Raw genomic sequence first — 24,768 nt, forward strand, 5'->3', positions numbered from 1 at the left:
ATGTTAAACCGAGGCCTCGTCTGCTCTCTCAGGTGGACGTAAAAGATCCCATGGCACTATTTCAAAGAAGAGCGGGGGAGTTATCCCCAGTGTCCTAGCCAATATTTATCTCTTAATCAACATCACTAAAACAAATTATCTGGTCATTATCACATTGCTGTTTGTGGGAGCTTGCTGTGCGTAAGTTGGTTACATTTCCTACATTACAACAGTACTTCAAAAAGTACTTCATTGGCTGTAAAGCGTTTTGGGGCATCCGGTGGTCATGAAAGGCACTATATAAATGTAAGTCTTTCTTTTTTTCCACTGCTCATACACAAACAGGTATACGTCACTACCATTTTACCAACTCTCTCTGGTTCTGTTGTACAGCACTTCTATTACAGTTCAAACATCAGAAGTGTTGTTTCAGTGTGCCAAATGTTTGCTGGATGTGTTTCTGACAGATCAGAGGTCAGTCCAGTTTTGGATCTTAAGAATCTCCATATTATATAATTTTTTTTTTTTTTTTGATCAGCTGTTTTTTAATCTGGATTCCCAATGCGTCCCTAGAAGAAGCTATTGTGCTGGGTTTCTTTCAGAATGTCAGGTTTGCAGTGGGGTAGGACGAATGTCAACTGCAATGTTCAAAACACTGCTGCTGATTAAAAGGGCACACAGTTTTTGGCAGCAAGCAGCAGAACAGTGCATCAATAAGTGAGGAATGAGTAGCCTCGAGATGGCGAGGGGAGAGTCAACAGCAAGAAAGACGACCAGATTTACTGCTGCTCCAGAAGAGAAGATTTGTAAAGGGTAGGTCATGATTGAATTTTTTCAGGTGACTAAAGTAGTGGACAGGGGAATGTCTATGGATGTTATTTACATGGACTTCCAGAAGGCATTTGATAAAGTCCCACATAAGAGACTGTTATCTAAGGTAGAAGCCCATGGAATTGAGGGCAAATTATTGACCTGGCTAGGAAATTGGCTGAGCGGCAGGAGACAGGGAGTAGGGATAATGGGCAAGTGCTCTAATTGGCAGGATGTGACTAGTGATGTCACGCAGGGATCTGTATTGGTGCTTCAACTATTCGCAATATTTATTAACGACTTAGATGATGGCATGGAAAGTCATATATCCAGATTTGCCAATGACACAAAGGTCGGTGGAATTGTAGGCAGTGTAAGATGGAAGCATAAAATTACAAAGGGATGTCGACAGATTAAGTGAATGGGCAAAACTGTGGCAAATGGGTTTCATTGTAGGCAAATGTGAGGTCATCCACTTTGGACCTAAAAGGGATAGAATAGGGTACCTTCTAAATGTCGAAAGGCTAAAAACAGTGGCTGTCCAAAGAGACTTGGGGGGTCCAGGTACATAGATCATTAAAATGTCATGAGCAGGTACAGAAAATGATCAAAACAGCTAATGGAATGCTGGCCTTTCTATCTAGAGGGCTAGAGTACAAGGTAGAAGTTATGCTGCAGCTGTACAAAACCCTGGTTAGAGCACACCTGGAGTACTGTGAGCAATTCTGGGCATCACACTTTAGGAAGGATATATTGGCCTTGGAGGGAGTGCAGTGTAGGTTTACCAGAATGATACCCGGACTTCAAGGGTTAAGTTACGAGGAGAGATTACACAAATTAGGGTTGTATTCCCTAGAATTTAGAAGGTTAAGGGGTGATCTGATCGAAGTTTTCAAAATATTAAAGGGAACAGATAGGGTAGATAGAGAGAAACTATTTCCACTGGTTGGGGATTCTAGGGCTAGGGGACATAGTCTAAAAATTAGGAGTGAAATTAGGAAACACTTCTATACACAAAGGGTGGTAGAAGTTTGGAACTCTCTTCTGCAAATGACAATTGATGCTAGATCAATTGTTAATTGTAAATCAGAGATTGATAACTTTCTGTTAACCAAAGGTATTCAGGGATATGGACCAAAGACAGGTATATGGAGTTAGGTCGCAGATCAGCCATGATCTCATTGAATGGCAGAGCAGACTCGAGGGGCTGAACGGCCTCCTCCTGTTCCTATGTTTCTAAGGATCTCCTGTGGACTGAGAGCAGGAAGCCCCTTAAGAAAGTGGTGCCAGAGGCAATGTGTGCAACCTCCACCACCCCATGAGCTGCCACAGAGTGCAAGAGGTCTAAGGTTAGCCAGAGAAAAGGTATTGTTCCTGTAGGAATGATAGAGGCATGACACAGCTCCATATCTCTTGGTGTCATTACCTGTATGACAGGAAAATTGACGTATTCACAAGGAAACTGTAGAAACAATATTGCACCATGTTAGCTCCAATCCACTCTGAGAACTGACATTGCCTGCCACAGCGGGTTTTGCCCGTTCTAAAGGAAAGGGGTTAAAAGAGAGCCTTTACCTACAAGCATGATAACAATGCAGAAATAAAAGGAAAGATTCTGAGGCCTCTCCCCCGGTGGAAATAGGGCTGTAGAACCCCCAAAATAGTGAAGAATAACTTCCCGTCCCGTTCCCGTTGATTGTGTGGCCATCCCTATATTACCCATGGCCTACCACTGGGAGGCCGGAGCGATCACCTGAATCAGGTGGCGGGCCTCTTTTAATATGTAAATCTGGGTCCTACCAATTGCCACTTTCCTGGGTGAAATGTGCACTGCCCTTTATCAACTGGTTTCCCAGCTGAAGAGCAGCCCAACAGGTAAGTTTTCATTTATTTTTGTGGCACTGGGACGAGCAGGGGGTACACTACCGGGCTCCCCAAAAACAACCCAGGCCACTGCTGCATTGGTTCCCCCCACCCAAACCTACCTCTTTCAACCCGGAGGTTGACTGGGCCGCTTGATATTACGGCAACCGGAGCTGGTGGTTTGCACCGGGTTCTTATTTTCCGCCTGCAGTCCGCTGACCCTATGCTAATATGGACCGGGCCTCTCCCGGGAATAGGGGGTGGAGGGGGAATCTACCCCATGGGTAAAAAGAAGAATCTTTGCAAGTTATATGTATTTAACTCTGTATTTTCTCATTGCAAAGGAAAGTATAGTGTATAGCCAGCACTAAATAACTGGAAGAGGAACAACACTCAACTCTTTGAGTGTACACAAAAAAGAAGCTTTACAACTCATGGGAAGACAAATAGGCGGGAGCTGTAGGAGATAGATGAGGAAGTAAGAGGCGAAATACCAAGATCAGCTTGGTAAAGGCAGGGCAAGGAAAAGCACAGGTCCTTTCAGTTTTATGTGGATCATTAAGGTATAGGGATGGTTATGCTCTCAACTGCTATTTCTTCAAGGAGTCACTTAAGTGTTTATATACACAAATAAGCTTTTGTGTTTTTCAAATCCAAGTGAATGACATGGAGGAAGAGCCCAGCTATTCCAAGTGAACAGTCAAGTTCACCCTATCACAGACCTTCCCCTCTGTTCTTTCCTCCCTTCCCTGCCTTTGTTCTGTTCCTTTGGTCTACATGTTGTGCTGAAGATTTTTTCAGTTAATGTTTAAACAGCTTTTTATCTTTTTTTCCCCTCTTTTTGAAGTAGTGAATCATTCTGGTTCCACAGGCACTGGCAATATTAATGTACAAGTGACCATTCTTCATGTGTGAACCTAGATGGTCAGCGAGGAAGAGGGGATGTGGGGGAAGAGCATTACAGCTGAGCCCAAACCTGTCCTTGTCTGACATCCAAACATGTACATCTTCAAGCAAGTGTCGCAGGATATCAATCAGGAGCAGGAATCCTGGCAGTTTTCTCCTCTCCTTAGCTCGAGGACACCAAAGCACTAACTGTAGCAGTACCATCACAGCACTGCTGAGAATATCTAAATAGTTTACTGGCATCAGTGTAAATCAATACCAAACTGACGGTATACTCTTTTAGTGTGGGTGGTTAAAACAAAGTATCTGTAAATTAATAAAACTTTAAATAAAACTTAACAAATTAAATTAAAATTTGGTTGGCCGGGTTGATGATGCACTCCAGTCCCTGCGGTGCCCACCGGTCGCGGAAGGCCTCAAGCGTGCCAGCGAAACTGACGGTATAACTTGAGGGTACGCTGCTTCAAAATAAAGTTGTCCCATATTGTACTTCATCTAAGACTCTTGCATAATGGTTTTCTAACAGTACAGTTAGTTTGTGTCATCTTCAGTATAACACCTAGGGGAGGGAATTCGGTTGCTTTGCGGGAGGTTAGCAGCAGTGGTAGCTGGTAGCGCCCCGCAGCACTATGCCTCCAGCGATGACATTATTGCCGTGCGCAGCACCCCAGTCACAAACTTGGCTCCCGCCCCCTGACCTACAGCTGAATGCTATGTCCGACAGAGTCAGGGGGTGTTTTTGCGGCCAGGGCGGCGATAATTAAAGGGCAGGTGCCGGGCGATCATTTATTTTTGGGGCCACCTGCCCCCTCTGGCCTCCTCTTGCGGGGTGCTGGCTGCGATCAGGCAGCCTGGCACTCCTTGAGTGCCGGGCTCTTTTGCTGGCACCACACTCCCCGGTGGTCCAGCAGGGCCCCGGTGTGCGCTGCGCTAGGCCCCTCCCTTTAATCAGGGGAGGGAGGCCTGCCGGTGTGCATGGCGCTGCTACACGTAGCGCCGCGATATTTAATAGGAGCGCCCCAAGAGGGAGGGGGAGCGCTTCCAGTAGCCCCGCCTCCTGCTTGGGACTCTACCATTGAAATTTGGGCGCGGTGGCGCTAAAATTAGTACCCTGAAGTTATCGCCCCAAAGGGGGCGCGAGCCAATTACCCCCCCCCCCAAAGATACTTAGTGGAATAGAAAGGTAAATCTAAATCATTATTTAAAGTTAAAGCACAACTGCACGACAAGGGGACACAGGTATAAACCCGTGAAAGGCAAGTACAGCACTGATGTCAGGAAGCACTTATTCATGAAGAGAGTGATTAATACCTGGGGTAGTGGAGGCAGTAACTCTGGAATCATTCAAGAGCAGTTAGATAGAGTGATGGGGGAGCCTCAGGTTTCTATGGAAGGATGAGCTATGGGCTGAACGTCCTCCTGGATCTGTACTTGTATTTGTGGAACCAACACTGGGCAAATACACTTGGGTCAATCTAGTTCGCAGTGTAAGTTTTATCCTAAACTCAGTGTATCCTTGCACATGTTCAGGCTTGGGTGCCAAGTTTTGTATGAATCCCAGTTAAACAGGACACAGCGAAGCTTGTTTAATGTCACCTCCCTTACACTGCACTGCACAGGAAACAGAGTGATTGCCTCTTATTCTCCCTGTAGGGAAATCCTAACCTTCACTCGGCTCCTCCCCACAACAGCATGACTAAAATTAGAAACCTGCTGAACTACATATAAATAAAATATTTTTTATAATAATGATATTTGAAAGAATATGTGTAAGTAATTTGAAATTATGTCACATTAAAGCAGAAAGCTTATTTGGAAATTCTCATTTGAATCCTACCTCATATTTTAATACTTTTTCAAGCACTCTAATCTAATAATCTTTTGTGAATTTATGGTTCTTTATAAATACTTATTTTATTTTCAATAGAAAATACTTTTTGAGTGCAACACTAAAAACCCCATCTTCTTTTTAAAAAATGTAATGATGAATTACAGCAGGAAACAGGCCAGTTCGCCCAACCAGTCTGTGTTGTTATTTATCCTCCACAAGAGGAGGAGTCCTAATCCCACATGCCCGCTTTGTTCCCATTTCCTTCAACTGCCAATCTAACCTATTCTTAAATGTTGACATGATCTCTGCTTCAATCACTAACTCTGGCAATGCATTTCACAGTCTCACAACCCTCCGTGTAAAAAGTTTATCCTGGTCTCTGTCCTAAATCTCTTATATTTCATTTTATATCCATGTCCCTTCATTCTCGACCCGTCAATCTTTGGCAACAGCCTGTTTCTATCTACTCTGTCCGATCCCTTTAATAATTTTAAACACCTCTATCCGATCACTCCTTTATTTCCTCAGCTCAAATGAAAACAGCTCCAATTTTTCAAGTCTTTCTTAGTATTTGTATTTCTTCATACCAAGCAGCATCCTAGAGATATTGGATGAATGTTAGTCTTACACCATCAATTAACAGTGTTTACGCTGTTTCTCCAGGTTTCTGTGAATCTTCCACCAAGGTTACGGTGGATGATTGACAGTACCCCCTGGAAATTCTACCCCTTATAATGTAATTAAATATACTTTAAGATACAGTAACAGATCTGAAATGTTCACCTTACTCCAGCTCATATGAAATATGAGTGTAGCACATTTCTTAATGTCCCAACTGTATCCAATCTGGGTAAATACAAATTAACTAATTAAAGAGATGGGATGGGTATTTGCTGAGTTGCACTGTATATAATGTTGTACATATAGAACAGTACATAAAATATTACTAAATTAATCCTTGTAATATTGAATGAATTGGCATGTGGTGTACAGCTTTTGGATAACACAGCCAGGATTAATTCCCTTGACCCACATTGCTTCAATCTCACAACAGGAAACAGAAAAAAAAAATTATTTCAAAATATATATATTAGAATTTTTTTTGTAGAAAATAGCCAGTACAGTACCTGGGAATAACTTTAAATTGGTTGGCCAATCAACAAAGTAAAAATCTTATTGGAAAAAAATACTCAGTACCAACAAAAAACAAACACAGAATAGGGAAAAAGCTACATGTAATTCAATTCTGGAGTTCACTTGATGTTCCTACTTCAATATGTGATGCTACCTTAGCTTAATGATTAAATTATAGCTGCACAATTCTCTCCTGCCATGCTTTGTTACACTTTATTATATTACTCAATGTACTTTATTGTACTTATTTGTATTATTTCAATAACCAGTTGTGTTTTATTTGAGATCCTTAAACAAATATACCAAAAGCATAATATAGAAGAAACATAAATTGCTGCTGCGTTTTTATGATATTGATTTCCATTGGGAGAATGAAAGTTCCGCCCCGCCCCGCCCAGGAGGATACATCTAGTACAGAACTGGTCTGCAAGCCAGATGAATATCCAGTGTAGCTATGGGAGTACCTGGGCATGAACATGTAGTGCGCATCTCACTTTAAAAATCTCCAGTCACTGGTCACATCAGGTTTTCATAGAATGGTTACAGCACAGGAGGCCATTTGGCCCGTCGAGCCTGTGCCTGCTCTCTGCAAGAGAATGCCAGCTAGTCCCACTGCCCCTGCCCTTTCCCCGTAGCCATGCAATTTTTTTTCTTTCAGATACTTATCCAACTCTCTTTTGAAAGCCACAACTGAGTCCACCACCCTTTCAGTCAGTGCATTCCAGGTCCTTACCACTCGCTGCGTAAAATCATTTTTCCTCATGTCACCTTTGGTTCTTCTGCCAATCACCTTAAATCTGTGTCCTCTGGTTCTCGACCCTTCCGCCAATGGGAACAGTTTCTCTCTATCTACTCTGTCTAGACCCTCATGATTTTGAACACCTCTATCAAATCTCCACTTTCTAACCACTTTCTCATTTGTGCACATATACCCCTAGGTCTCTCTGTTCATGCACCCCCTTTAGGATTGTACCCTTTAGTTTATATATCCTCTCCTCGTTCTTCCTCCCAAAATATATCACTTTGCACATTTCTGCGTTAAATTTCATCTGCCACATGTCCGCCCATTCCACCAGCCTGTCTGTTTCCTCTTGAAGTCTATCACTACCCTCCTCATTGTTCACTATACTTTCATGTTTTGTGTCATCTGCAAATTTTGAAATTGTGCCCTGTACTCCCAAGTCCAAGTCATTAATATATATCAAGAAAAGCAGTGGTCCTAGTACTGACCTGCAGGGAACACCGTTGTATACCTTCCTCCAGTCCGAAAAACAACCGTTCACCACTACTCTCTGTTTCCTGTCACTTAGCCAATTTTGTACCCATGCTGCCACTGTCCCTTTTATTCCATGGGCTTCAACTTTGCTGGCAGGCCTTGTCGAGGTAGGGGAAGGTTGCCTGCAAGTGGTGGTCATCGACCATGCGGTCCATCTCCCTCTGGAAGACCGAGACCCCATTCGTCACCCCAAAGGGGACTCTGAGGAATTGGTAGAGGCGTCCGTTCGCCTCGAAGGCGGTGTACGGGCGGTCCTCTGGTCTGATAGGGAGCTGGTGGTACGCTGACTTGAGGTCGATGGTGGAGAACACCCGGTATTGGGCGATTTGGTTCACCATTTCTGATATGCGGGGTAGCGGGTAGGCGTCTAGTAGGGTGTACCTGTTGATCGTTTGACTATAGTCGATCACCATCCGTTTCTTCTCGCTACCCCTTACCACTACCACTTGGGCGCGCCACAGGCTGTTGCTGCGTTCAATAATGCGCTCTTTCAGGAGCCTGTCTACCTCGGTCGCGATAAACCGCCTGTCCTCCCAGCTGTACCTCCTGCTTTTGGTCGCTATTGGCCGGCAGTTAGGGGTAAGGTTCGCGAATAGCGAAGGCGGCTTTACCTTCAGGGTAGCCAGACCGCACACTGTGAGGGGTGGCTGGGACCCACCATACTTGAGCGTGATGCTTTGGTGGTTGCACTGGAAATCCAGGCCCAAGATCACGCTCGCACATAGGTTCTTCATGATTAATACTTTAAAATTATCATATACAGTTCCGTTAACGCACAATTGTATCGTGCAGTAACCCAGAATGGTCGATATCTGGGTTTTAGCAGCCATAGAGATGGTACCCTGAGTAGGGACCACCTTTAGGGAGAGTTGTTGTGCCAGTTCTGGGTGGATAAAGCTCTCCGTGCTTCCACTGTCAATTAAGCATTTAACCCGGCACTCGTTTACCTCGATGTCCACCATTGATCTGGATAGCGGGTGCGGCCTGGTCTGGTCCACTGTGACCGATGCCACTGTAGGGCCCTGATCGATACAAGATGGCGTCCACGCTGTCTGCTCACAAGATGGCGGACCCCACGAGGTCGGGCAAGATGGCGTCCAAGATGGCCGCTCCCACGGCGCACACGCGGCGGTGGCGGGTTTTCCGGCGATTGGTTTTCCGGCGGGGTTCCCTCTGCACACCTTCCCGAAGTGCCCCTTCTTACCGCACTTAAAGCAGGTGGTGCCTTTCGCCGGGCACAGGTTTCTGGTGTGCTTTGGCTGCCCGCAGAAGTAGCAGTTTGGTCCCTGACGCGTCGCGGCTGTCGTAGGGCTTCTGGGGGGAGAGCGGGGCCCAGCCGGTGTCGGGCTGTCGGGCGGGGAAGATGCCTTCCAAGATGGCGGCGCCCTTGGTGCACACGTGGCGGCGTGGACGGCGCGGGCTGAAGAGTAGGCGTCCGAGTTTCTCTGGGCCACATCCAGGGATCGCGCGGTGTCCGCAGCCTGTTTCAGGTCCAACCCCGTTTTTTCCAGCAGTCTTTGCCGGATGTAAGTGGAGCTGAGGCCTGTGATGAAGGCATCGCGAACAAGCTCGTCAGTGTACACTGCGGCTTTTACATCTCGGCACTTGCAGTCTTTGCCAAGCATTTTCAGGGTGCTTAGGAACTCCTCCACCGATTCCCCAGGTCGCTGTGCGCGGGTAGCGAGCAGGTGCCTAGCATACACCTCATTCGTAGGCTGCTGGTAATGCGCCTTTAAGATGTCGCAGGCGGCCAGGTACGTCTCGGCGTCTTGGATGAGGGGGTAAACCCGGTGGCTTACCCAATTCCGCAGAATTCCGAGTCTCATCCTCGCAGCGTCCGTAGCGTCTTTGACGGCTGCGGAATTGTCCAGGAAGAATTCCATACACTCAAACCAGTGTCCGAAGCATGCTGATGCGTCCGGAGCATGTTGATCCAAATCCAAACGTTCGGGTTTCAGGAGTTGATCCATAGTGTTGAAAAATAAGTTAATAAAATTGATGTGCCTCAATAATTCCGAGACTCGAAGTTAGCAGAACAAAAACAAGGCTTTTATTAACTTAGAAAGTAACACGTAAGAGAGATGTCTTCCTTCTGGAGACTGAGGCCAGACTGAAGCTAGCTTACAAACGGGGCCAGGTATGGGCAGAGCCCTACACACAGCACATTCCAGTATACAATACAGCACATTCCAGTACACAATACAATGAGGTCTGGGGGAAGGGAAATGACACTGAAACTGATCTCAGTCACAGGCAGTGGTGAATGGAATATTTCATCACAGGCCTATTATGTGGCACTTTGTCAAACACCTTTTGGAAATCCATGTACACCACGTCAACTGCATTGCCCTCATCAACCCTCTCTGTTACCTTATCAAAAAACATGATGAAGTTAGTTAAACATGATTTGCCTTTAATAAATCCATGCTAGCTTTCCTTAATTAATCCACACTTGTCCAAGTGACTGTTAACTTTGTCCCTGATTATCGTTTCTAAAAGCTTCCCCACTACCGAGGTTAAACTGGCTGGCCTGTAGTTGCTGGATTTATCTTTAGACCCTTTTTTGAACAAGGGTGTAACATTTACAGTTCTCCAGTCCTCTGGCCCCAGCCCCGTATCCAAGGAGGATTGGAAGATTATGGAGAGTACCTCTGCGATTTCCTGCTTAACCTCTCTCATCATCCTAGGATGCATTGCATCCAGTCCTGGTGACTTATCAACTTTAAGTACAGCCAGCCTTTCTAGTACCTCCTCTTTATCAATTTTTATCTCATCCAGTATCTCCACTACCTCCTTTTTCACTATGACTTTGGCAGCATCTCCTTCCTTGGTAAAGACAGATGTAAAGTATTAATTTAGTACCTCAGCTATGCCCTCTGCCTCCATGCGTAGGTCTCCTTTTTGGTCCCTAATCATCTTACTCTCTATCTCTTTTGTCATCCAGGGAGCTCTGGCTTTATTTGCCCTAACTTTCCCCTTTAGAGCAGCTGACAGGAATTTACACAATCCACTACACCTATTTAATCAACTAAGGACAATATGTACCCAGGGGTACAGCAGCATAGTGGTTATGTTACTGGACTAGTAATGGTTACTGTTACTGGACTAATGACCCAGGTTCCGTGAGTTCAAATCCCACCATTTAAATTCAGTTAATTAAATAAATCTGGAATAAAAAGCTAGTATCAGTAATGGTGACCATGAAACTATTGGAAAAAGCCATCTGGTTCACTAATGGGAGGGAAATCTGGCATTCTTACCCGGTCTGTCCTATATGTGACTCCAGACCCACAGCAATGTGGTTGATTCTTAACTGCCCTCTGAAATGGCCTAGCAAGTACCTGTTGTACCAAATCACTACAACAAAGTCAGCACTGTGGGACTACTTTCATCACATGGACTGCAACGGTTCAAGGTGGCTGCTCACCACCACCTTCTCAAGGGCAATTATGGATGGGCAATTAATGCTGAATATTTATCCATCTCCACTATTCAACCCTAGTCTGCTGCCTTTCACAGACTAGTCCCTCCCTCATTCTACCCTGCCCCAGCAGCACAAGAACTTGGACAAATTTGTGTCCCAAGAAGTATACTCTCATAACCTCAAATTCCATTCCCACCACATACTTAGCCAGCATTTGTTTCTGAGAGCATAAATTAACATCACATTAATAGCTTACTTGAGGCATGTTACTTTTAAATGTGTGCCCTCTGCTTCCCTGATGACTCAATGGGGGTGAAATTCATCTTTCATGGTAACAAGGGACAGCAACAGGTAGACTGGCAACAAGGAGAATTGGGGAGCTCTCCTGGTGTCTTGACTAACACTTTTCCCTCAACCGGCACCACCAAAAATAGATCAACTGGTCACTCATTGCTGTTTGTGGGTGTCTGTGGTGTGCAAAATGGCTGCTGTTTACACTGACATAACAGCAGGTGCATTTCAAAATAGTTTGTTGCATGTGAAGTGTTTTGGCAACAGGAGTCAGCTATTCAGCCCCCTGAGCCTGTTCCGCCATTCAATTAGATCATGGCTAATCTGTACCACAACTCCATTTACCCACCTTTGATCCCTATCCCTTGATACCTTATCTAATAAAATTTGTTGTTCTCAGTCTTGAAAATTTCAATTGACCCAGCATCCCTTTTGCGGCAGAGGATTCCAGAAACATTTCTGAGAGATGCGATAAAAATGCTACATAAATGTATGTTCTTTATTTCAATAATCTTAAGTTTCTGATACCAACAGATTTTAGTGGCTGCTTTATACACCAATGAAGAAACAGCACTAAGAACCACCTTTTCTAAACATCCAGACCCAGAAACTTCAAACTGGACGAGCCAATTAATATGAATGGCAATAGAACTGAATTGCCTGGGGTTCAAGGGCTAAGAAGCCACGTGGCTCATGGCCACAACTTGGACACCTGTGCATTAAGCAATGGGAGATCAGTGGCTTCCTTTGTATTCCAGTACAATTTTTCAAAAATGTGTGTGTGTCACCAAGAACCACCATGATCACATTTGTGGGACAGATGTCCTTGTTAAAGTTCTTTCCAGTTGTAAAGTTGTTAAAGATGTCCTTGTTAAAGTTTTTTCCTGGTTGTTGCATCACCTGTGATGACATAATCTCCAGAAAATACAATATTCATGACATGAAATTATGTTGCAATTGAGAACAAATGGCACAGTGAGGAGAAAAAAAATCACTGGCACAACATTGCAATCCGTGGATCAACTTGGTTCTCATTTGAGATTAAAAATTACAGTAACTTATCATTTTTATTTGAATTATTCAACTACTGTTGGATATAAACAGAATGCATGGTGAGGAGTTCTATGGATACAATCTATACTTCACAGCTCAACTTGAGTCAACAGATCAATCTGCTTGTGAGATATAAGCAGGGCCACTGATTTATGGTAACAGAATAAGTGAAATTCAATTTTTATGAAAGTTTTCCATGAAAAACATAAATCAGTGGCCTTGGAAAATAAGCCAATAGTATCTATGGGTTGTTTTATTATGCATGATGCGGGTCTACATGTACCATGCATACAGTTAATATCAAATCACTACAATTTGTTCTATAAAATATATATATGTGGTATAAACTGCAAATATTTTTACAATCCAGTCAACGTTAATAGATATACATTCACAGCAACTATTTGGAAGACCAGATTACATTACTATTTCTGAATATAATGCCAAACTACATCCTTATTTTAGGGAAACACCACTATTTTAATTATGTGCTTGTCACTTATCATCCTTGCCCAATTTTAGAATCGCTATTATTCGCCAAGTATTAGAAGTGCCATTTACGATCAGTAATAGTGACACACATTGTAAATCTACTTAAACATATGCCGGTTAAAACAACAAAAGAATTAATATTGGAAATGTGAAATTTTAAAAAAATACCGAGAATACAGATCAGTTACCATCTTAAAGAGAAAGATAAATCAATGTATCAGATGAAGCCTTTTGTATTTTTAAAAGTGACATATAAGACATAACTCCGAACCAAAATAATACACATCACACCTGGCAGGTATGACTCCACCGTTGGCAGTAAAAGGAACAGCCAGAAAGACTTTAACCTTGTTTACTCTATTGCAGGGCTTTCACAAGCAAAGAGACATCAGACTTCACGTACATGCTTCAGAGCAAAATGCATGTAAAAAGACTACATTTAAAAAAACCCACCAATTGAGTTCGCCTAGGTGAGATCTATTGGATATCAAGCCATTAAAATTGCGGAAAGTGCAAACAATTCCGCAACTTTGGGTTGTGTGCACCTGGCTGGAAAGGTTCCGAGCTCCGACCGTCCTCTGATCACCTGCTCTCCCCGAACCCCACCCACCCCGTGGAATGTTCAGCCGGCGCCAGTGCGCATGCGGCAGAGCGCCGGTGAATCAGGCGGTCAGACATTTTCCAGCTGTGGGGGTGGGGAAAGGGGGGCAAACACGTCATCGCCCATCGCGAGAGCGAGCGGTGGTTGGGCAGCGCTCGAGACTGAGGGAAGGAACGAGCGGCCAGTAACCCGGCGGCGGTTTCTCCTTCCTTCATTTGTTTTTCTTCACGGAAGAAGTGAATCGCCCTCCGGCCCGAGCGCTTGGAGATTATTTTTTTTCCCTTTGGTGATTTTTTAGTTGGCGGTGGGTTTTTTTTCACGCCCGGGGATGTCGAGTCGCGAAGAGGAGCGCAGGAAGCTGGCGGAGATCATTAACCACTGGAATGCCAACCGGCTGGACCTGTTCGAGATCAGCCAACCCACCGAGGTGAGCGCCGGGGCTTGGAGCGACGGTGCAGGCCGTGGTACTGGGCTGGGGGAGAGCCGAGAGTCCCGTGTCTCGGAAAGCGCTCTCTCTCTCCGCCCCCGCCCGCCCTTTGCACAACAAAGGGGCACCCGGAGCCCCCCGGGGGGGGGGTTAAGTTTTTGGCCGGTGATCGAAAAGGCTGAGCCAACGTTGTTTGGGTGGGGGGGTGTCGTTGTTTCTCTATGTGCTTTGGGTAATTTAAATTTTAAATATATCCTGAATTTTATCCGTCTTACGAATTGAAGGGCGTGTGCCGGCACTCCCGGGCCATTATGTTGGAAACACTCGGTGTTGCCCAGCGTTCGGGAGAGAGAGGGGCTGCAGCTCCCCAGGGCAGGACCCGGGCCATCTACTTGCAGCTGGTGACTTACAACTATTCTCTCATCAATTGTTTTAAAGAGCGCGTAAAATCCTCTAATAATCTGGGCTGAACCCCATATTTCTCTCTCTAGTTTGAACATTTGCCTCAGGGCGGGCTCGTCTGCTTCTCTCTCTCCTCCCTCCCCCCCCGAGTTATCACATGGGTTCGAGATTCACACTTCAAGTGTCAAGTCATGATTTTCCCTGCGAGTTATTCGAGCTGAATTCCAAATGAGCCGGCGCGAGTCAAAAGCGCAAGTGTCCGGTTGCACTTTCAGATTTTTTTGTATTCGCAAAAAAAATGTTTTCATCGTTTTATGAATGCCACTTCAGTAAAAATAAAGAAACTGGGAACGCCAAACATATGGCTGCAAATATTTTCGAGTTAGGTTTCGATTAAACGTGAGTTTTAATAACGACTTTGGTGGTACTGCCTTTAGACTACCTGTTCAATTAGAACGAAGTACCATATCGTAGAAGCCCCTCCTTTGAATAATATAATATATAATATTGGACCACAAATAAAATAGCCAACGATGAAAGTCCCAAGATTACTGGATTAAGGCAACTTTAACCAACAAGCATTCTCACAAAGAACTCTTGTAAAATACTGGAACACTTATTTTGGTGTCACTGCAGTCGTTTTCCAACATTAAGGTGTGTGGATCCCTTGTAAATAGTTTCATGGACACCCCCGGTCTCGTGTCTGAAAAACCGTATCAGTTCCCTAAAGCAAAACCGTGCTATTGTTACGAAAAGGTTTTTCGTTAATATGCAACAGCAAAAACAACACGCTACTACGCTGACAAATACAAAAAAGACACTTCATTATCTCGGGCGCACCAGTTTAAAAACTTGCGCGGTTACAGTATACTGGTAATGAGTTTGTCATATATAACCTTCAAGAGTGGTATGCAAACTCAGAGGTCATGTATCTCGCTTCATAATTTGAGTTTTTTAGTTTCTATTTCAAAAATCATTTTTTTTCAATATTACATCTTCAACTCTGTTGATTTTTGCCTTTTCAAGTCACTGGTTCTAGTATAATGGACTGGAGCATGTCTGTTTGGAAAATGGGTGCCAAACTTCAGACAAGCAAGAATCTGCCGCTCTCTGTCTCCATATTGAAATGACAGTTCTGGCAGGATGGAATATGTGCTTAATTTTTCATTTGTGTATACAAACATCTTTAATTTGGTAGGTTATTAGAGAATTAAAATATTAGAAATGCTATCCACCCCTATTGATTCAGTATTTTAGAGCAAACTAGTATTGTATTGATGAGTAGTTCAAAAAATCTATTATTCCAAATGTTGTGTAGATTCTCCAAGTAAAGTTAGTTGTATATGTTTGTCGTGGCTACACTTGGCTAATTTATAAGCCGCTAATTTATAAGCCACTATTATTGTCAGGCTTCTATTTGTTGTGCATACTGTTTATTAAATAATACATAAACATAGATGTGATAACATTGTTCTCTATTGATCCAGATGATCATAGAGCTTGAATTTTCACATTGATCATAGATGATTGCAGCTCATCGATTCACCTTTTTATTCTGCGAGTGAGAGTTGCATAGGAATGCAGTGCAGTGTCTCCGTTACAGCGTGTCTTTTTAGGAGGTTTTGAAGGCAGGGAGAGAGGTATCAAGGGAAAAGGGTTAGCTGAATTATTGGCCTCAAAGTGAAAGGGGTTGGGGAACAAGGGGCATTTGAGTCATAAGAACAGAACATATGTTCTGAGCTGGAGAATACCTCTGAGTTTCCTTGTGTCTATTTTTGATGTGTCTTGGGCTGTTTATTTGTTAAAGGTGCTATATAAATATAGGTTGTTGTATGGTGTTACAGCATTTTGCTTTGCTTAAGGGTACCACAGTTTTGTAAAATGTCAAGAGTATGGGATGAGAAAGCTCCTTTGGCTTCATGAGTTTACTCCTTGCAAGAGACCATGCCTTAAATAATGTTAGTTTGGTGCCCAGTCACTTCCACTGTTAGGCTCTAGGAAATTAAAAACAAATATATGTAATAGAGATGTCATTGTAATATGTATTTTATGTAGCTGGTGTTTTCTTTTCAATTGTCAGAAGCACTGCTGGTAGAACTACTTCAGGACTTGAAACAAGATAATGCAATGCACAGTTCCTTTTTTAAATTGAGAATTTCTGCTCCCCTTAAAAAAAACATGGTGTGTCGGGTGGTCTTAGTCTTTTAATTCTGTGTACCTTTTTAAGGCATGGGTTTACTTTAAGCTGCGGGGATGGGACTGTTACAAATATAAATGTGATATTGAAATTGGAGAAACAGCTGCCACCTAGCTATTGGTTTTCTTGATTTGCATTACAGCACCAACATCCTTACATCATGTTTGTAAATAGCAAACATCCTTTGCCCCATAATTTTCAAAGAATTATGTCAGTTTTTAACTTTAGAACATTTAATTCAAATTAGTTAAAACTTAATACATCTTTAACCTTAAAGGTTTTGTTTCAAAATCAGTTCATATCTAATGTAATATTTTGCTTGTTTAAATATTATTTGCTTGGTTAACTATTGTAACATTTGCACAAGGGAGATGCTGTTGATTTTTTTCATGAGATTCTGAGCAATAGCTCAGTGATATGAAGTCTAATTGTGCTTTTAATAGAACATAGGCTCATAAGGGAATTTATCGTTTTTTATTTGACCTTTAATTACGATATCACATTTGATAAATTAGACTCGGTTATGGATTTTACAATGAGAGCTACCCCAGGTTTGGAATTCAAAAACTTTGGACACTTAAACAAAATTAATATTGTTTCCTTTCCCTATTAAAATATCTTCTCCTCTTTCCTCCCCCCCTCCCCCCCCCCCCCCCCCCCAAAAAAAAAAAACTGTCAATTATAACTAGATAAATGCTGCTGTTTTCAATTGGGGATGTACAAAGTGGGTTTTTGATGTCTTGTGACTTTTGTCCCCATTTCCATGCTGTGTATAGCTTAATGCTCCATATAATGTGCAGATATAATAGAGTATATCCCCAGTGGGGAAGAAACTTAGTGAGGGCAGACTGGACTAAGTGGATAGCTCAGAGACCCAGCACTTGTATGATGGGCCGACTTGGGCTTCTGTGCTGCAAAGTTCTATGATTCTAGATTGTTCTCACCAGTTGCTGGTTGAAGAATGCCTCGCCACAAAATGCTGGAAAAACTCAGCAGGCCAGGCAACATCCGTGGAGAGAAAATAGTCAACGTTTCGGGTCAAACCCTTTGTCAAGACTTGTGTACTCATTCCTGGCTGGAGAATGGACCATGGCATATACCAAAAAGCGACTGCTGCATTAATTCCTTCAATAACAGGACAGCCAATAGCTAATATGTTTATATAGTAATTGCATGTCAAAATTGAACATGCACGTGGGTAGCATTGTGTTTATTTATATTCAATGACTGATGTAGAAAAACTACAAAAATGGGTAGTAACTTTAAGAATTTATAGATGATGTGCTGATTTATGCATTTAATAGACCTCTTGAGTGCTGTATGTTTGAGAATTGACTTCTGTCAAGTAATGACAGAGCTACTAGAAAAGCATCTCTTGTCAAGTTTTTATTCTTTTGACTAAACAGGAGCTATATACAATTGGTGATATAATGGTGTGATAAAGCACCAAATCACAACTAATTATATATAATATATATACTGTTTTCTGACCTTAAGATAATCTGGAGGTGCTGTTGAGTTAAGGGGGAACCAAAGCACCTGCCAGTCTAAGGTAACTTCCTTAAGAGATGCTTGAGGCTAGAATTGGATGAGCACAGATATGAGGGTTGTAGGGCTGGAGGCGATCACAGCGATGGGGAGGGGCGAGGTCATGGAGGGATTTGAAAACGAGGATGTGAATTTTAAAATCGAGGTGTTGCTTAACTGGGAGCCAATATAGGTCACCGTGCACAGGGCTGATGGTTGAACGGGACTTTGTGCGAGTTAGGATATAGGCAGCAGAGTTTTGTATGACCTCACGTTTACGGAGGGTACAATGCGGGAGGCCGGCCAGGATTGTGTTGAAATAGTCAAGTCTAGAGGTAAGAAAGGCATGGATGAGGGTTTCCGCAGCAGATGAGCTAAGGCGGGGTGGAATCGGCTGATGTTAGAGGTGGAAATAAGTGGTCTTAGTGATGGCTTGGATATGTGGTTGGAAGCTCATTTCGGGGTCAAATATGACGCCAAGGTTGCGAACAATCTGGTTCAGCCTCTGACAGTTGCTAGGGAGAGGGATGGAGTCGGTGGCTAGGGAACAGAGTTTGTGGTGGGGACCGAAAACAATGACTTCGGTCTTCAATATTTAGTTGGAGGAAATTTCTGCTCATCTAGTACTGAATGTCGATCAAGCAGTCTGACAATTTTGAAATGGTGGAGGAGTCGAGAGAAGCGGTGGTGAGGTAGAGCTGGGTGTCATCAATGTATATGTGGAAACTGATGCTGTTTTTGGATGATGCCACCGAGGGGCAGCATGTAGATGAGAAATAGGAAGGGGCCAAGGATAGATCCTTGGGGGACACCAGAGGTAACGATGTGGGAGCGGAAGAGAAGCCATTGCAAGTGATTCTCTGGCTGTGACTGGATAGATCTGAATGGAACCAGACGAGTGCAGTCCATCCCAGTTGGAGGAGGATGGTGTGGTCAGCTGTGTCAAAGGCTGCAGACAAGTCGAGAAAGACTAGGAGGAATAGTTTACCTTTGTCACAGTCACATAGGATGTCATTTGTGACTTTTGATAAGAGCCATTTTGGTACTGTGGCAGGACAGAAACTTGATTGGAGGGATTCAAACATGGAGTTCTGGGAAAGATTGGCATGGATTTGGGAGGCAACAGCATGTTCAAGGAATTGGAGAGGAAAGGGAGGTTGGAGATGGGACGGTAGTTTTCAAGGATGTCGGGGTCAAGGGTTGTTTTTTTTGAGGTGAGGGGTGATGGCAGATTTGAAGGGGGTGGAGTACCTGAGGAGAGGGAACCGTTAACAATCAACTAATGTGGGATCCAGGAAGGGAAGTTGGGTGGTCAGCAGTTTAGTGGACTAGGGTCTAGAGAACTCTGTGCTGAATATCACCTTTTCAACTTGTGACTGGGGTGTTGTCACATGATCCTTGAGTAATACAAGGTTTCAACTTTTGGTCTGTACTGTTGTCTCCAGGCTACTTGGTCAGGGGACAGGTGGCACAAATGTGATGCCTTTTGCTGAATGTGCTTGCATGATGTAATATTCAATACCTTGGGGGACATTATGGAAGATAAGATTCCAAAGTGAGCTATGCGTGATTTGCTTTGCACATGAATATAAGTATAGAAGTCATTTAGGAAGTCATACTTGTTGCTTAAAAAAAAATTGAGATAAAACCTGGCTCAAATCACTCTCCAAGGAGTACTTTTTCGTTTATAAAAAAAAAAAAAAATGGATCTGGTAGTGAGATTTAACTTTCAAAGCACGATAACTGTTTCAAAATACACGTTCCTTGATATTTTTGCTTTTGTCATTTTGTTGGAGTGCTATAATGGAAATTATTAAAATGTTTATTATTCAACAAACATCTTGGTATACGGTCTTGGTTCAGAAGCAGTATAAAATTAATATTCATAGCTTTATAATTGGTTCCCTCTAAGATCAACTTAACTTCTGCTTTCTCTGCCTATCTCACTATATAGGGAATTTACAGTTGTTAAAGGTGGACATTTCCAGAACTGAGGTACTTGTCTTTTCATAATAGTTGGTGTTGGATACAGTATTATTAAAACTTTGCCTGCAGTTGCCAGTGCACTTAAATTGTACAGTGTTTAGTTTGAGATATCTTTATTAAACATGGCAAAAATCTATCTTGTACAGTTATTTGCTGATAAATGACAACAATTTCAGTTTATATTTGCATGGGAAACTGCTGTATCATGGAGTGGTATTCTCTCTACTGTGAATCTCTACATAGTGTTCCTGCTTTCAGCTTGAGTGCCTTGGGAGGTAATTAGTGAAAGACTGTCCATTCAGTGAAGGAATGAGGAAATGTTGAATGGTGAGTGAATCAAGGCTTTTGCACAATACCAAATAGTTTGTTAGTGAGGTAGGCTTACAAGCCGGTTGTATGCTTGGTCCCTTTTAGTGGTGGGGTGGGGGGGAATGTAAACTTTTATTTAAAAAAAAAAAAAATGACACATGGGGTTGAGGCTGAGAAATAAATGAACCAGTCAGTAAAGATGCAATGATTTGCACAGGTGGTATGTAAAGGGTTCCTTTTTTGGCTGTCTGACCCACCTGTAGGTTGTGGCATTCAGGAGCAAATTGAGCCCTTTTTCTGCAGGATCCTTAAACCAGCTAACTTGTCTCCATTACAGCTACCATTTCTTTCCTTTGACTTGGCACTTTTATCTGTGTAAGCCACAACTGTGAATTATTTCTTTTGCAAACTAAAATAGAGGCCATTTATAACACCTTTGTAGTTCTTCCCTGCTGAATTAATGGTAATTCTAGAATAACTGCAGTTGTGTAAGGGAAGGGTGACCATATATTTTGTAGTTATCACAGCTTCAGTCTATCTGTTCATGATGAGTACATGTTTCATGAATAGGAGGTTGCTTTCACTTCTTATGTCCCTTTAACATCACAGTAAAGTGATATAAAGTCTCCATCCTGCTACTCTCTGGTATTCTGAAGTGCCATAGTAGCTAAACTTTTTTGTCCAATAGGCATTCTTCAGGGAGCTTTGTTTTGTCTGAATGTTCTGTAAACTTTTTTAGCGACCTGAAGAAATGACAAATCCTAATCTTTAAGATGAAGGGACTTGGTTGAGAATATATATGTAATTTCCAGTGCTGACTGTTTACTGTCCCCTTACAATGGCCCTTGGTCTTATTTGTGACTTTTGATAAGAGCCAACCTGTGTGGAAATACCAAAAAATCTAAATGCAGAGTAGTTTTACTTCCTTAAATTACTTAAATATGGTGCCACACCAGGACTCCTATGGTGCTCTGTTTAGTTTTTTAACCATGTAAGGAAATGGGGACCTGCTTCATATGCATGCTGTTGAGGAAGAATATGGCCCTTATGTGCTGTAACAATGCTGTCTGGAAATGTATTATTGATTTGTGGGTAACAGTTGAATACAGTATGTGAAGGGATCATTTAAGGTTCAGTTTATTCACCTCAACCTTGTAATTTCCAGTGAAAATATGCCCAATTTACATAACCACTCCTCAATCCAATCCCTCCAACCCTCTATCACTGGGTGCTATAGCTGCAATATTTTTGTACTGTGTACTTTTTGTAATATGCAATATCCTTTTTCCACGTGCTTGTTTGAAGGTTCATTGGTCATGGTTTAGTTTAATTTTACTTATATTTAAATAGAGAAATTAACCATGTGCTCTCTGGTTAAGGGAACGGTAGCATAGTGCTTATGTCACTGGACTAGTTTTCCAGAGGCCTAGACTAATGATCTGGAGACGTGAGTTTAAATCCCACCACGGCAGCTGGGGAATTTAAATTCAGTTAATTAAATACATTTGGAATGAAAAGCTAGTATGGTGACCATGAAACTAACTGGATTGTCGTAAAAACTCCATCTGGTTCACAAATGTCCTATATGTGACTCCAGACCCACTGAAATGGCCTAGCAAGCACCTCAATTGTACCAAACCACTACAAAGAAGTATCATGCACTACAGCGGTTCAATATTGTACCACCTTGAGGGCAATTAGGGATTGGCAATAAATGCTGGCCTTGCCAGCGACGCCCACATCCAGTGAACGAATTAAAAAAAAAAAAAAAAAAAAAAAAAATTGCACCTCATGAGTGGTGAAAATATTTGTGATAAGTTTACGAGGTCATACCCGCTGCATAAATTGAGGTTTCCTACCCAAGTTCATGTATTTTGTTACTGCTGGTTGCTTTTTTTACTCTTCTATGAGCTTTGCTATGTGGATTTGATTTGCATGATGGGAAAGAGGGAGCTTCCCTGGAAAGGATCATCTTTTGACATGGAGAATAGTTGATTGCAGGATATATTACATAAAATGTATAATTGTAACCAATTAACAAATTTGAATTCGCTGACTGAGAATATGAGGCATGTGGAAAAATTAAAATTCCGAAACCTGGTTGGAGAGAAATGGGGAGCAAGAGTGCAGTTTTCAAGAAGGGGGAGTCACTTTGTGATATGACCAGAAAGTGCAATTTAATAGCGTGGTACAGTACTTCCCCATCCAGTTTTTCTTTGCCAAACCCAGAAAGATTGGTAAAACTCCACTCCTTTTTGAAGCTGAAGTTGTGAACATCTTTGTGAATTTGGGCCTCCCAAGTTGAGTGTCAAATGTTCATGATTGTCAGATCAACTACCACAACACTAAGCATATAAATTAAATTCTAAAGGTTTTGAAGACTACTATGTTTTCATTTGTGTTGTTACAATATATCCTGATTGGGACATTTTAATCATTTAATGCACTGTCCTTATTCTGTAATAAAAAGGTGCTTGCTGCCATCTATCAAGATTGTGAATTTGAGGACATAATCAGATTTTTTTCAATTTTGTTTTCAAAGTGAGGGATATTAGCAATAAAAAATGGAACACTTTTGCCAATTTGGGCATCCACTTTGTGCATGGAGCAGTCCTAGGTCAGGTATAACACTGTTTAGATGCAGAATAAAAATCTCTTGCAGCCTCCAAACACTCCTCACTAAACTGGTCATGACACCTTTCCATTTCTCACTGCTGTCTGAGTGAGATTGCCAATTTGGTGCAAAATTAAGGGCAGTACTTCGATTTCATTGAGATTTCCTTTTTTATTGCACTTCATCTTGGAAAGTTTTGTTTTGTTCATTTTAACAGTAACTCTAAATGAATGGACAAGGGACTTGAGGGTTTTAAAATTATCTTCCACCTAGTAAATATTAAAATTCTTGACGACTGTCATATGGTTCCACTGCATATGCATGCAGCATATTTGGAAAACATCATGTGTTCAGCAGATTGTGATTGAATTGTTACTGAAATTGAAGAAAGTGGCCTTCACAGTCAAGTTAGTGGTATATTAAGGCTACTTTGTACTGCAGTTATACTGTACACCTTGTGTCTGAAGTTTTTTTTTGTGCTGCACTGCCACAAGATGCTCAATACATTCTATTTTGCTCAGTTTGTTTAGTATTGGATCTGGCATTGTATAGAACAGATGATATCCCACCTCCAGTGATGTACATTGGCTACATTGTAACATTAGGTACAAGCTGCTCCATGGTGTGTTGTGTACAGTGATGCAAGCACCGACAGAGCAATTAAATCAGCAAAATCTCAGTTCTGAGAACATAAACTGAAAGTTGGAGCACTGGGAAATTAGGCTAATTGATGTGGAGTTTTTGTCTTAAGCCTGTACACGTGCGCACGTATGTCAAAGGGTAGTATAATCAGCACATGCAGTGGAACTGTGGGGAAATGTGATTGGCGACAATTTTTGGAGTACAATTTCACTACTCAACATTCCTAAAATGGTGGTAGTCTGCCAGCGCCAACAGTAAGTGCAGCATTAGCAGGTTCCATTATTCTGGTTTGTACATCTAATTTGTTTTTGCATTTGCACGAGTTGCAATGAAGAAATTGAAAACTAATTTTTGAATTGAAACCATATGTCTACTCCCTATAGTGCTGCCAATTGTTGTAAGTTCATTGGTAGTGCACAAAGCTTATGTCGCCATCCACTGGTTCAGTACCATCCTGTTTTCTGATGGCTAATTTTGAGAGGTGAGGTGAAGCGAGGCAAGAATTGTGCAATATAGAATCATACAGCTGTGTGGTTATGTTGGCTGTTAGTGACACATTTTAATAGACTGAAAAGTAGTTGGGTACCTCTGATATATAATGCAAGAGATTTTTTTCTTCTACAAAGGAAACTTTTCTTTATCCGGCACCAACCGGACCGGCGTGGTGCTGGTTTATCAAAAAGTCCAGATTACAGAGAGGTATAATAAAAGGTACGAGAGCTCCGTACACAGCAACAAATCCAGGCTTCCCTGTTGCTTAGCAACAGGTGCAGGAACCCCAGTTACACAGCCACAGATCCGGGAACGGCCGCTAATATGAAGTAAAACTTACCTGAACCTACTCCTGAATTTTGCCGGTTAACAGAGATTTCTGGTTATTTAGGTGCCGGTAAATCGAGTTTCCTGTACAGGAAACTTTGGTTTATCCGGAGGTTGTATGTCCGGAAACCTCGATCTAACGGCAGAAATCAGCAGCCGTTTTGGTTAGGTTTTTTTTCTTCTAG

General features: G+C 42.4%; 1 protein-coding gene across 9 annotated transcripts in view; it reads left to right on the forward strand.

The window, feature by feature from the left end:
• Positions 1-13,700: 13,700 nt before the first annotated feature.
• afdna (afadin, adherens junction formation factor a) overlaps positions 13,701-24,768 on the forward strand; it is a 314,437-nt gene continuing 303,369 nt past the window's right edge. For 2 of the 9 annotated variants that reach the window (XM_085982002.1, XM_085982003.1), the window contains exon 1: positions 13,701-14,087. In XM_085982002.1, the coding sequence (XP_085838128.1) occupies positions 13,989-14,087 (99 nt within the window). In that variant the 5' untranslated portion in view covers positions 13,701-13,988. The remainder of the gene's footprint in view (positions 14,088-24,768) is intronic. The other 7 variants (XM_085982007.1, XM_085982008.1, XM_085982006.1 and 4 more) reach the window with 6 other exon arrangements.

The sequence above is a fragment of the Somniosus microcephalus genome, chromosome 3 (genome assembly GCF_052327205.1).
Source record: "Somniosus microcephalus isolate GS21.2 chromosome 3, FLI_Smic_1.0, whole genome shotgun sequence".
NCBI classification, from domain to species: Eukaryota; Metazoa; Chordata; class Chondrichthyes; order Squaliformes; family Somniosidae; genus Somniosus; species Somniosus microcephalus.